Source organism: Phocoena sinus, chromosome 3, assembly GCF_008692025.1.
Source record: "Phocoena sinus isolate mPhoSin1 chromosome 3, mPhoSin1.pri, whole genome shotgun sequence".
NCBI classification, from domain to species: Eukaryota; Metazoa; Chordata; class Mammalia; order Artiodactyla; family Phocoenidae; genus Phocoena; species Phocoena sinus.
Window position 1 is genome coordinate 9,370,865 of NC_045765.1, and position 13,696 is coordinate 9,384,560.

Below are 13,696 nucleotides of genomic sequence, written 5' to 3' on the forward strand. Positions count from 1 at the left end.
CTCTGACATATTCCTGTGGCTCACGTCACATCTTTATCCCACTGACTCTTTCTCCATAACTGAGCTGTGTGGTCCATTCACCACTGGCCACGTGCGGCCATTGAGCACCTGAGCTGAGATGTGCCATAAGTGTAGAATATGCACCAAGATTTCAAAGACATGCTCCGAAGGAAAGAATGGATAAAATGTCTTGAGAATAATCTTTCCTATTGATTGCCTGTTGAAATGATGCTTCTGACACACCAGGTTAAAGAAACTACATTTATTAAAGTTAATTTTACCTGTTTCTTTTGACTCTTAATGTGGCTACTGGAAAATTTTTCATTTCACACCTGGCTCTTCTTGTTTTTTCCTTGTTTTGTTTTCCTTTTTTCTATTCTGTGTTTAATTGAAGTATAGTTGATTTACAATATTGTGTTAATTTCTGCTATACAGCAAAGTGATTCACTTATACATATATATACATCCTCTTTTTTTATATTCTTTTCCATTATGGTTTGTCATAGGATATTGAATATAGTTCTCCGTGCTGTACAGTAGGACCTTGTTGTTCATCCATTCTATATATAAAAGCTTACATCTGCTAACCCCAGCCTCCCACTCCATCCCTCCCTCAACCCCCTCCCCCTTGGCAACCACCAGTCTGTTCTCTATGTCCAACACATGGCTCTTCTTAAAGTTCTACTGGGCAATGCTGGTCTGAACATCCTTAGCTCTGAACTACTTCCCTGCCAGGCAGGAAGAGCAGTTGGCCTTTACCAATTGATATGTGTGTCATCACTCCCCTCACCCTGCCCCACGCTACCAGTGCACCCCCTTCTCTGCACTGCTTTTCTCCCTTGTACTCATCACCCTGACATCTGGCATATTTACTGCGTTTATTCTCAGCCTCCCCCATGCAAACAGGGATTCCTATGACTCGTGTCCCCAGGACCTAGACAGGGCCTGACACATTGTAGGTGCCCAGTTAATGTTTGTGAAGTGAGTGAATGAAAACTCCACAAATGCTTGTCATTTTACTGTGCATGCCCTCACCAATGGCTTTTATCTGCCAAGAAGGAAGAAAGTGAAATAGACTGGTGATCTATAGGATGGAGTTGTAGGAATGCCAGTGAATATCGGAAAGTTGAGAGAGGAGAAGAAAAATAGAATTAAATGAATGAAAAGTTCTTTGGGGTTGCGTGGCATGGCCCCCACCTATACTTCAGCTTCGTGGCACCACCCAAATCCCCACCATGCACCATCTCATTCTTTGAATTTGCCAAGCTCCTTCCCACCCCAGGCTCTTCGTCTCTGCCATTCCGTCAGCCTGGAAAGTTCTTCCCCCACGGACCAGATTCCTCCTCCTCTCCCATGAGCCCTCAGCTTGAGACGGGGTCCTCCCTGGGTCCCAGACGAGTTAACACTACCTGCTGTGTGCCCTCAGAGCTGTTGTTTTCCCCTGCTCTCTCTAAGAATGCATGACACCCGTGACGGATTCATTCTCTGTGTGCCTTTTTTGGTTAAACATTTTTCTCCCACATCAGCTCCGTGGGGCAAGGAGGACCTCAGGTATTGCTTTGCCCAGCACACAGGGCGTGTTCAGATATGCATTTGTTGATGGTGGAAAAGGAGGTCAGCCCAACCTAATAGACCCGTCTCTGCTCTAGGAATAGTTGGGAACATCCCTGTCTTAGTCTGGTGTGCCTCCATGTTGACCGTGAAACAAGGATTCAGGTGCAAGTACTTCATCTGGGAAGTGACTCCAGAAGTGTGGGTGGGGGGCAAGGGTGGGGAGACAAGGAAGAATGAAGGGTCAAGCAGGTTACCCGCTGCAGGCAGCTGGGCTCAGCCTCTCTGGGAGCCTGTGTAGAACTCACAACTCAGAGGATCTGGGAGGAGGGGCAAGGGAGCTGGGGAATTCATCCACCTACTCCCAGCAGTCTTTGGTGGAGGGCTGCTCTCACAGGGGAATTCACTCCCTGGGCCTGTCTCAGCTTCAAAGAAAGTCCTGAGGCAAAGGCGTGCCAATATTGGTTATTTACAGATGCAGATACTGGTTGTCTCAAAGACAAAGAGACGTACTATATATAAAATAGATAATCACCAGAGACCTACTGTATAGCACAGGGAACTCTACTCAATATTCTATAATAATCTATATGGGAAAAGAATCTGAAAAAGAATGGACGTATGTATATGTATAACTGAATCACTTTGCTGTACACCTGAAGCTAACACAACATTGAAAATCAACTATACTCCAATGTAAAATAAAAATTAAATTAAAAAAAAGACAAAGATGGGACTTCCCTGGTGGCGCAGTGGTTAAGAATCCGCCTGCCAATGCAGGGGACACAGGTTCGAGCCCTGGTCCGAGAAGATCCCACATGCCACAGAGCAGCCAAGCCCATGTGCCACAACTACTGAGCCTGCACTCTAGAGCCCGCGAGCCACAACTACTGAGCCCGCATGCCACAACTACTGAGCCCATGTGCCGCAACTACTGAAGCCCGCACGCCTAGAGCCCACGCTCCACAACAAGAGAAGCCACCGCAAGGAGAAGCCCGCGCACCGCAACAAGGAGTAGCCCCTGCTCACCGCAACTAGAGAAAGCCCACACACAGCAACGAAGACCCAATGCAGCCAAAAATAAATAAATAAATAAATTTATTTTTTAAAAAGACAAAGAGATGTAGATACTGGGTATTCACAGATGCAGATATGGTTGTTCAAAGTAAAAGTCATAAGATCCAGATCCCTGGACAAAACTGAAGACACCCCCAAATTATTTGCGTGGTCTCCCTCCTCTTAACCACAGAGCCCTCTGTTTTTCAGCATTTCTTGCCCATCATGTGAGGCTCCAACAACAGCGTCTTCTGTGGCATAGTCCCATGGTGGTTCCTACTACATTTCTTATTCGGGAAACGCGTCTGGGGGTTCCTTGGGTTGAGGAGGGTCTCTGGGACCCCTTTTCTCACCAGCAATACTTTTTACAAATGAGGTCTTAGGATGGGGTCTTTACGGGGGGGGGGGGCTTTCTAAGGGAGGGTCCTCTCACCTATCACTGTGATTATTACTCACCTGTATTTGCAGGAGTGACTTTTTGCCCTGAGGTTCGGGGTCTGTAGCCCCCTTCTGGAGCTGATGTCAGCTGGTCCGCCCCAGCAGGGCTACACCCATTGTTTGGGTTGTTTGAGTAGCTTAGTACATTTCCTGTGTTCTGGGCACAATGCCAAACACTTCACATGTATCAATTCATTTAATCCTCACACCCCTTTGATGTGTAGGTACTGTTGTGATCCCTGTTATACAAAAGGGGGAACTGAGGCATGGAGAGGGGAAGTAACTTGCTCAAGGTCACCCAACTGGGAAGTGGCAGAGCTGAGATTTGAACCCATGCTGGCTGGGATCTTAACACTAAACTGCTTTCTTGCCAGTTGGTAAAGAGACCTGAGCCCCAAAGGATCTGCCACTCCCCCTGGTCCTTCCCCCAGGGCCTCCCAGGCTCCCCAGGATCCATCCTGATTGTGAGTTGCAAAATACACTGAAAGTCACCCCGACCAGGTGCCACAGGAAGCTTCTGTTCTTCTCAGCCGAATGTTTACTGAGTATCATCAACCATACACCTATTTGGGGTCTTCGTAAATCATCTTTTATCCTGTGAAGCAGGTACTATTAACACTGTTTTACAGGTGACAAAACTGAAGCCCAGCCATGTCAAGTCACCTGCCTGTGGTCACCCAGCCAATACACCACGACATCGAACCCCCGCCCACCTGTCTGACCCTGAAACCCACCTTCTGCTTTCTGTTCTGGCTTCTTTCTTCCAGCATCTTGGCAACAGTTGGGACGGAGTTTGACCTAAGAACGCTGAGGGCAGTTCGAGTGCTGCGGCCGCTCAAGCTGGTGTCTGGAATCCCAAGTGCGTGAGTTTCCAACCGTGACCAGGGGTCTGCTCAGGGGTCCCGCGAGCCCTTGGTTTCCGCTCTGCATAGCGTGTCACAGGAACCCTTGGGTGCTTCCCCAGCCTGGGTCAGGGCAGCCTCCACTTTGGGGAAGTCCCTCAGGGGACTCCCCACCAGGCTGCAGGTCTGGATGAGCTCCTGAAAGCCAGCCGGGAGCCTCACCCATCACCACAGCACCCATTTATTGAGCGTTTCTCTATCAGGAGCCATGGTAAGCGCCACCCAGGTCCTCATACTCACAACCCTGTGAAGTCGATAATGCTGATATCTCCATTTTACAGATGGGGAAACTGAAGCTCAGGGCGGCTGAATAATTTGAGCAAAGTCACGTGGCTGAGAATGGCAGAATTAGGAGTTAGCCAGTCTGCCCCCAAGCCTGGTAATACTGGTGGCAATGACCGTTACCATTCATTGAGTGCCTCCTGTGTACTGGGCACAGCAGAAAGAGCTTTTTGTGTATTATCTTAGTTCATCCTCACCATCACCCAGTGAACCCATTTTACAGATGAAAAGGCGGAGGCTCAGAAAGGTCAAATGACTCACCTGAGTTCTTAAAGCTTGACAGCAACGAGCTCCAAAATCTATACTCGTTCCATGCTATTTTCTCATCCTCCAGGGACGCTTCTACTCCAGATCGTTTGGGGGTGGCTGCACTATACAGGGTCAGGGTCAGGATCAGGTTCAGCTGGAAAAAAACAAAAGAAAAACAAAGCAAAACAGGGCTAAACTTTTTCTGTCCTACTGCCTCAGTAGTAGTAGTAGTAATAATAATAATTCCTATTTTTTAACATCGTTATTGGAGTATCATTGCTTTACAATGTTGTGTTAGTTTCTGCTGTATAACACAGTGAATCAGCTATACGCATACATATATCCCCTCCCTCCTGCGTCTCCCTCCCACCCTCCCTATCCTTCCCCTCTAGGTGGTCACAAAGCACCGAGCTGATCTCCCTGTGCTCTTATTTTTTATTTATAAGCACTGAAGTAGGTTCTGTTATTACCACCAGTTTACGTTTCATTAACTTCGTTCTTCAGGTTCATTGCCATCCAGATTTAAAGAGTAAGATTTTCCACATAACCACCAGCAGGGTCTTTTTTTTAGAAGGAAGGCACTTCTACTCCAGTGTCTGCAAGATTCCAGTGGGTGCCTACGTCGTATTAAATCAAGGGCCATCCCAAAGCTAATACTAATAAGAATTTTTGTTTAATGACCACCTATGATGTGCCAGGGACTTTGCTAGGTATGAACCTTCTCATTTAATCCTGAGAGGGAGGTGCTATTCTAATCCCCATTTACAGACGAAGAAACCAAGGTTCAGAATGGGAACTTCCCTAGAAGCAGATTTAGATAGGTGTTCAGATGCACTTGCTTTATTGGGGAAGTGCTGTCAGGAGAGGGAGAATGAGGGCAGCAGGACGGGGTAGCAGAAGAATCTGAACAAGGATGCAGGGAGCTCTCCCGGATCCTGCAGGGAGCTCTGGAGTGTGAATAGCGTCAGAGTTGTTTCACTTGAGGCAACAGGCTGGTCTTTTGTACTCCTGTGGTCAGTTATTGGGGGTGGGAGGTGGGGAAGCGATAGCCTCCCAGGTGAGGAGCTTTTGATAACCAAGGGCAATACTATGAAAAGAGGAGCATCTGGGAGCCGTTAGCAGCAAATGCCCACAGCAGCTGGAGGGAGGGTCCACCATCTGGCCTGGATATCAACTTCAGACAGTGTCCAGAGCCTTAGCCACTTGGCCACGTGCATCACTCACCCTTACATCTTGGACCCCTTGGAGTAGCATAGTACCCCTGTGGTCTCCACCCATCAGGAGGTGCTAATCGTGGGCCATGGGAAGTTCTTCTCATCAAGAAGCATGACCCAAGCTATATGTTTGAATCCTCATTTTAACCATAGACTTTCCTAAACATACAGAACAGTGGTTACAAACAGAGGATTTGACATCATTCCGACCTGGATTCAAATCCTGGCCCTGTTATTTATCAATGCCCTAAGGTGAATCATGACATCCGCTGAGCTTTGCTTCCCACCTCTGTAAAATGGGGATAATTTTACACGTGAGCCTGCCTTATGGGGTTGTTGCTAAAAGCCAATGAAATAATGTCTGGTTTCTCAGGGTTGAAACTAGGACATTGACTGCTTTCCCAGGCAGAGCTGCGACTAGCGTATATGGCGCCTTTGTATGAATTAGGAAAAGACGCCCTCTCTTGGTGGAAAGAAGTTAGAAAAAGTCACCCCGCTCTGGGTGAAAGCCACCGGACACCCAAGAACGGGGCTCAGAAAGCCATGAATTTCCACCTCTTTCTTGCCCAAAAGGTCATCAACTGGGACAGCCTATGTCCAATACTTTAAAAAATATTTTAAAGATAAAAAGTGGGGAATTCCCTGGCGGTCCAGTGGTTAGGACTCCGAGCTTTCACTGCCATAGTCCCGGGTTCAGTCCCTTCTTGGGGAACTAAGATCCCACAAGCCGCACGGCGCGGCCAAAAAAGAAAAACCAAAAAAAAAAAAGTACTCTAAAATATTAGGAGGAATTGTTCCTATTATTATAACAAGCAGCCTCTGTGTCTTCCATCTATCTTCCCTCACTATCGCCCAGTCCCCAGCCTCCTGCATGCTCTGGGTTCCCTCAGGAGGCATCTTGGGGGTGGGATTTGGGGGTGCCTTCTCATGGGCCTGTGGGGCCTCTCTCTGTGTGTTTCCCCAGGTTTACAAGTCGTCCTGAAGTCGATCATGAAGGCAATGATCCCCCTGCTGCAGATCGGCCTTCTCCTATTTTTTGCAATCCTTATTTTTGCAATCATAGGGTTAGAATTTTATATGGGAAAATTTCATACCACCTGCTTTGAAGAGGGCACAGGTAGGTCCGAGCAGCAGCATATTTTTTTCCCAACCTTCCTCCCCTTTCTTTTCTCCCTTAGGGATAAGCTCCTGCAAGGGATCTACAGGGGTTTGCTTCTTTCTCCTGGAAGCTGGGAGAACCTCCTCCCGAAAGCACTGCAGGCAAGGCAGGGGGTGAAACAGTCCCCGAGATCTTAGTTGTTGCTGGGGCATTGCATTGGGGTCCCCGAGAAGCTATCTCGGGGTGAGTGGTTTATTTGGGAAGTGATCCCAGGAAGCACCATCAGAGGCGTGGAGAAGTGAGACAGGGAAGGGAAAACATCTAGTAAAGGGGGTGTTATCAAGTAGGTTACCATCTTGGGCAACCAGACCTCAGTTCCATTGGGCACCTCGGGGAAACGTACGTCACACTCAGAGCCATCCCACACATGGGGCGAGGGAGCTGGCTACTTATCCACCAAATTCTGTCCGACATTGGCAAGGACTGCCCCCTGGGAGGGCATTAAGGCCCTGGCACTGCTGGCTGCCCTGACACTGGACTGGAGCACGTATCAAAGGTGTTTTCGGTGGGAGCATGTAGGGGCAAATGACAGCAGAATATAGGCACAGTGCCCACAGCCTCTGCCTAGTTACCTTGCAGTGACCCCAGACCCTAACGCATGCTGAGTTCTAAAGCCTTCTTACCCTGGAGGAGAGAGTCGAGGATGGCTCCTGGTCTCCCCCTGAATGTGCCATTAAGACATCCCGCTGGGAGTCTTGGCATCAGCCAGTCAGAACCAGAGCGCAAGCAGGATCTTGGCTCATCCGCTCCCGGCACTATGCCAGTGTCAACCCCTTAGCTGCTGGATCAAGAAAGCAGGGTGGGCGCAGGAGAAAATCCAGGAGGGCCAGGAGGCACAGCCCTGGTGCTCATCTCTGAATCAGCAGTGGGGCAACGTGGTTGTACAATGCTATCCACACATTCAACGACCCAACAGCTTCCAGATACATCTTTGATTAAATCCCCTGCTATCCAAGCCTAGCTACTTGCTCTCTGACCAAGAACCAAATGAAATCAAATAGGAGGGAAGCCTGTATTTCAATATTTGGACCACGGGCCGTCTCACTGTGGACCGGCTGAATGACAGCGCTAGTCGTGCGTCAAAGAAACCGTGAATTGAGACAGTTAAAGCCCAAAGGGGAGCCCGTTGGGAAGGGAAAGAGATTTCAGGCCTGTCTTATTAGGAAGAAGATTCTGACCAGGAGTGGTTTCCCATCCACCTTCTCTTCCCGATGACCCCTGGGTAGCAGAGCCCTCTCCGCCAGACCTCCCAGAGGGCAGCAAAACCCAGTAAGGAAGGTTTATTTGAGATGCTTTTATTGCCTCCTTTTTCTTGCTCCTCCCGTCTCCTTCTCTCCTGGGCTTGTGAAGTTTGCTCAATATGGGATGTCCTAATTATTTCTTTCCCCGATGAAGAAGGTGTTAATTGAGGCAGAGCTATTTCTGCTCCTGGCCTCGTCACCCAGGCAGAAATGCTAGAGGGAGAGATACAGGGCAGGGCCCCTCGGAAAAATCAGCCGAAGATAGAGAAACCAGGATTCCTGGATCCTAGGTTTCTTGCTGTTGTTGTTGTTGTTGTTTTCTCTCTCTCTCTCTCTCTCCCTCCAGCAAAGGGGACAGAGGACTGGCTTGAGTCTGAATTGAGGTTTTAAGGGGACAGATGTGGGTGGGGCAACCGGAGGGTAGGAGGCCTTGATTTAGGGAGGATGACTGAAAAGCTCGCAATTAAAAATATAAGGCATGTGAGTAAGAGACAGATATAAACAGACACCCAGGCAGCAGGTTAATTTTAAAATATATTTATAATCAAATTCCTCAGACTCTCTGGATGGTTGCTTTTCTAGAAGCAGCCCTCAGAGTGTTTCGTGATGAGGGGGCAGGTGGGGGGTTGGGGGGAGCGGGTCGCAATCAAGAACACCACTAGGCAAGGCTGCTAAAGACAGACAGGTTTTCTCTTGCAGACAGGTTCTCCTTATCATCAGGAACCCGGTTCCTGTGTGCCCAGCACCGCACTAAACACCCAGAGAAATGCCAAGGAAAAGTGGAAGCGTCCTCCTTTCTAAGAGCTTCCAAAATAGTTTGAGGAAACAAGACCCCTTGTCTGCAACGAGTCCATAGCAATGCACGTTGGTGCTGCTTTTGTCTCCTCACCAAATGTGAACATTCGGGAGCTATTGTAGCCCTGAGGAAAGAAAGGGACCAGTGTTCACTAGGCTAACCCCGGGGGCGGGTGGCGGGGGCGGGGGGGGGTGCACATTGGTGGATAGGTATTGAGCCAGACTTGGACACAAGGTGGAAATGGAGAAGGTTTTGGACAGAGGTGACCTTCCCAACAAACAATGGTTCTCATTCATTACAGGAGCCCATGGAATTTTCCCCCTTGCCATGAGCCTTATGTTTAAAAGATTTTGCCTTCCAATCTGTATTCATTAAATAATAACCCCTGTACCAAATCTGGCCTGAGTGGGGAAGGGGTTTCCCACAACTTAATATAGTGGCCGATGTGTCATCGCTTCTTGAATAGTAGGTGTCCCTTCTGAGGTGGTAAATGTCATTTTGCATGACCTAGAGTTTCTATTTAACCGGAGTTTCAAAGGCCAATAAGATTCATGCATTCTATGTTGGTTTATTTCACTCTGTTGCTTACCAAGTGGAGGTTAAGAATGGGCTGCAAAGCCTGTATGTAGGCTATATATAGCCTATATATAAATATATCACATTGAGATATATTTTTGTTTAGTGGGAGCTTGAGTTTACACACTCAGCTGTTTGATTTTTTGTCGGACAGTGTCACTCTCTGAAAACCTCCAAAAGTATCGTTCACTGGATAGAATCCCCTCATATCCGCGGCTCTGGTCCAATGGGGAAAAGCCTGGGATATTCTGTGCTCCCCTAACTCCCCCAGAACAGCTCCCTGAGCCCAATACATCTCAAGAAAATAAAATTAGTCAGGCTACAGAAGAATAACACAACACAATTGACAAATTTGTCCTAATGGAAGTCTGGAGAACACTGCCCCCAACCACCTCAAAATGCACACAGCACAGTTACCAAAACTGACTGTATTGGGGACCTTAAAGTGCATGTCGACAGATTTCAAAGGGCAGAATAATACAAAACATATCCTCTGACCACAGCGCAATTAAGCTGGAAATCAAAGTTTTTGGAAATTAGGAGACATGCTTCTTATTTGTGGATGCAATGGTAGGATGTCTGAGATTTGCTTTAAGAATATTTTAGTGGCAAGGTAAAATATTTTAGTATGGGGAGGGGATGTGGATGAAACAAGATTAGCCCTGAGTTGATAAATGTTGAAATTGATGATAGGTACAGGGGAATTCATTATATTATTCTATTTTTGTAGATATATGACAAATTTTTAGTGCTTCCTGGTTATCCATGAGTCAAAGAAGAAATAATAACGGAAATTGCTAAATATTTTACTTGAACGATAATGATACTAATGCATGACAGAATTTGTGAGATGCAGTTAAAGCTGCATTTAAAGAGTAGTTTATAGCCTTAAGGAACATTAATTCATCCCAAAAGTTAAGGAAAAGAACAAAAAAGGAACAACGCTTAGAGAAGAAATTAATGAAATGAAAAACAATGAATAGGTCAACAAAGCCAAACACTTTGCTTTTTGGAAAAAGACTGATAAATTCATCTCAATAGCCATTTTTCTTCAACAGCATTGAATCTTCGCTGGCTCCTGTTTCTCAGAGCTGGTTTTGCTGGCCCTTTCCCCTGATTTTTCTCCCCTTCCCTTTCATAGATGACATTCAGGGTGAGTCTCCAGCTCCGTGTGGGACAGAGGAACCTGCCCGCACCTGCCCCAATGGGACCAAATGTCAGCCCTACTGGGAAGGGCCCAACAATGGGATCACTCAGTTCGACAACATCCTATTTGCAGTGCTGACTGTTTTCCAGTGCATCACCATGGAAGGGTGGACTGACCTCCTCTACAACGTAAGTGACAAGGGGTCGTGGAGAGCCAGGACCAGCCAACTCCTGAGGCTGCAGTGGAGGGAACCTGAGCCGGGGAGGCAGCCGAAGGACAACTCAACACGGCCCCCCAGGAGAGCCGGCCTAAGGCTCAGTCCTTTGAGGATATGGGAGTGTTGTCCTCAGAACTCTAAGTAGAGAAGGGCCCTCGGGAGATGGAGATCTAGAGGGCACACAGATACTGAATAATTTTTAATTGCACAAGTTTTCAAATATAATTTTAGATTTTTGAATATGTAAAGGTTGTATAAGTTAAAAACCAACATAGATGAGAGATAGAGAAGTGTCCTTGAGCACCTAGGCAAAGGGGCTCTGCACTGGAGCCCTCACTGGCCCTCCTCCAGCCATGCCCCTCCCTATGGGGCTGACAGGAAATGTCTACCAGGAGCTAGTGCCACCACCACTCCACTTTCTAGATCACATTTTGAGTCATCTTAGATCCTAGAATTCCCTCCCCAAGCCCAGATTCCATGGACTTGAATGAGATTCTTCCATGGGTCTGTTCTCTCACTACACCGCCCACTTGTATCCCCTGAGGGCCAAGGGTGTCCTTGGGGTGGCTGTTGGCACAGATGTGGCTGGAGTTTGGACATGCAAGGTGGTGTGTCCATGCATGTGTGTGTGGAGCACCCCCTCCCCTGCCTCCAGGTGGCAGGCCATGGTCAAGGGGCAGGGAAGCCTGTCCCCACGCCATCATCCAGTGCAGGCATCCAGATTCGAAATTCCAGACTGACCTTCCAAGTGCTTATGAAGGTGTGTTTGTAAAGGAGACACATACAGCACATTTTATTTAGGAGCTTTTAAATATTTACACATATATATGGGCCTCGGTTGGTACTCTTGTCCTAGGTCTTGAAAATGTTCAGTTCAGGTCAGAAAAGATGTACACTCCTACCTGCCTCCCACCTTCCATCCTGCCTAGCATCTCTAGGAACAGACAGCAGATTTGAGATGCTCAGGCTCTTTCTTGGCCCTGACCTGCAAAGAGCTTGGGCTAAAGGCTACACCCAATTGGCCAAAGCTTGCTTGGGCTCTAGGTTTTTTTCTTTTCTTTTTTTTTTTTATTCTATTTATTTATTTATTTTTGGCTGCATTGGGTCTTCGTTGCTGTGCGCGGGCTTTCTCTAGCTGTGGCGAGCTGGAGCTACTCTTCGTTGCAGTGTGTCGGCTTCTCATTGCGGTGGCTTCCCACATTGCAGAGCATGGGCTCTAGGCATGCGGGCTTCAGTAGTTGTGGCTCACGGGCTCTAGAGCACAGGCTCAGTAGTTGTGGCGCACAGGCTTAGTTGTTCCGCAGCATGTGCGATCTTCCCGGACCAGGGCTCAAACCCGTGTCCCCTGCACTGGCAGGCAGATTCTTAACCACTGCACCACCAGGGAAGTCCCTAGGTTTTTTTTTCTTTACAAGGCTGTTGCAAGAGGAGGCTTCAGAGGGAAATGAACCCTCCTGGGAGTGAAACAGAACTGGGAGACAGGAAGGTAAGGAAACTTAGGCAGGGAGTGGGGGTGGAGAACAGGAGCTAAGTAAAGTCTGAACATGGAAACAGGTTATATCATGGGGTTGGACATCCAGAAAAAGGGTCCGAGGTTCATAGGAAGACAATGGAGATGAGCTCAGTGGTGGATGAGGAAGTGTGAGCAGGGACACGAATTTCCAGAGGGTTCTACAGTTGTAAGCACCATCATCTTAGGGGATATTTGCCCTGGAAGCTTAGAGCTGAATCACCTTGGAGGAAGCAAACTCGGGGGAAACAGTTGAGAGAATAGAGTCAGGCATCAGGCTGCTTGGGTTCCCCTCCCGACTCCACCACTTCCTTGCTGTGCAACCTTGGACAAGTCACTTGGGCTCTCTGTGCCTCCATTTCCATGTGTGCAAAATGAGGAGAAGCACAGTCCTACCTCACAGGGCACAAGGACTGAGGGAGGTGAATATATGTGAAGATTTATAACAGTGCATGGTCCAAATTTGTAGGCCAAATTTTCCACCCCAAAGGGCACTCCTTTTAAAAATGTAAATGAATTTTTCAGTGTGAAAACTCCAGCAGCGCCTGAAGAAGTGGAGTGAGCCATTGGGTCCCACTTTATTTGCCACTCTCACCCCCCTGGTGACTGCCACTAACTCAGAGTAGCCTTCTAGAATTTTCCATGCACTTACATCCCACAGTCATGCACTTACATCCCACAGGCATGCTTTGGGTGGAAACCCAGGGAACAGGAATTTGAGCCTGATGCAAGCCTAGAGCAGTGATAAATTACCACAAACCGGGTGGCTTAAAACAACAGACATTTATTACCTCACAGTATGGAGGCCAGAAGGTGTCAGCAGGGCCAGGCTCCCTCCAAAGGCTCTCGGGGAGAATACTTCCTTGTCTCTTCCAGCTTCTGGTGGCTGCCAGCAATGCTTGGCATTCTTTGGCTTATAGATTATCTGTTGTCTACTCGAATACCCCATCTTCACATGGCCATATTCTTATAAGGACACCGGTCGTATTGGCTTAGGGCCCACCCTACTCCAGTACAACGTCATCTTAACTAATTACATCTGCAGCAACCCCATTTCTAAATAAGATCACCTTCTGAGGTCCTGGAAGTTAGGACTTCAACAGATCTTGGTGGGGCAGGGGTGGTGGGGACATAATTCAATTCATAACATCTCACAAATGAAGTGCTTGCACCTGAACCCTTGTCTGGGGCTTCCTAAATTAAGGCAACCTCCCCCCAACCCTGAAACACAACCACTAGGACAACTCATTGCTAAGGGCAGGGGCTAAGTGGCATCTTTGAGTTTCTGCTAACAAGGACAGAGCTATTGCTTTTCCAGACTCATTTGGGTCCTGCCCTTGTGCTCTGCCATTTGCCAG

General features: G+C 47.8%; 1 protein-coding gene across 1 annotated transcript in view; it reads left to right on the forward strand.

Annotated features, from left to right (window-relative positions):
• CACNA1A (calcium voltage-gated channel subunit alpha1 A) overlaps positions 1–13,696 on the forward strand; it is a 312,111-nt gene that overhangs the window by 183,943 nt on the left and 114,472 nt on the right. Inside the window, exons 5-7 of the mRNA XM_032627805.1 lie at positions 3,813–3,904; positions 6,657–6,809; positions 10,606–10,799. Of these exons, the coding sequence (XP_032483696.1) occupies positions 3,813–3,904; positions 6,657–6,809; positions 10,606–10,799 (439 nt within the window). The remainder of the gene's footprint in view (positions 1–3,812; positions 3,905–6,656; positions 6,810–10,605; positions 10,800–13,696) is intronic.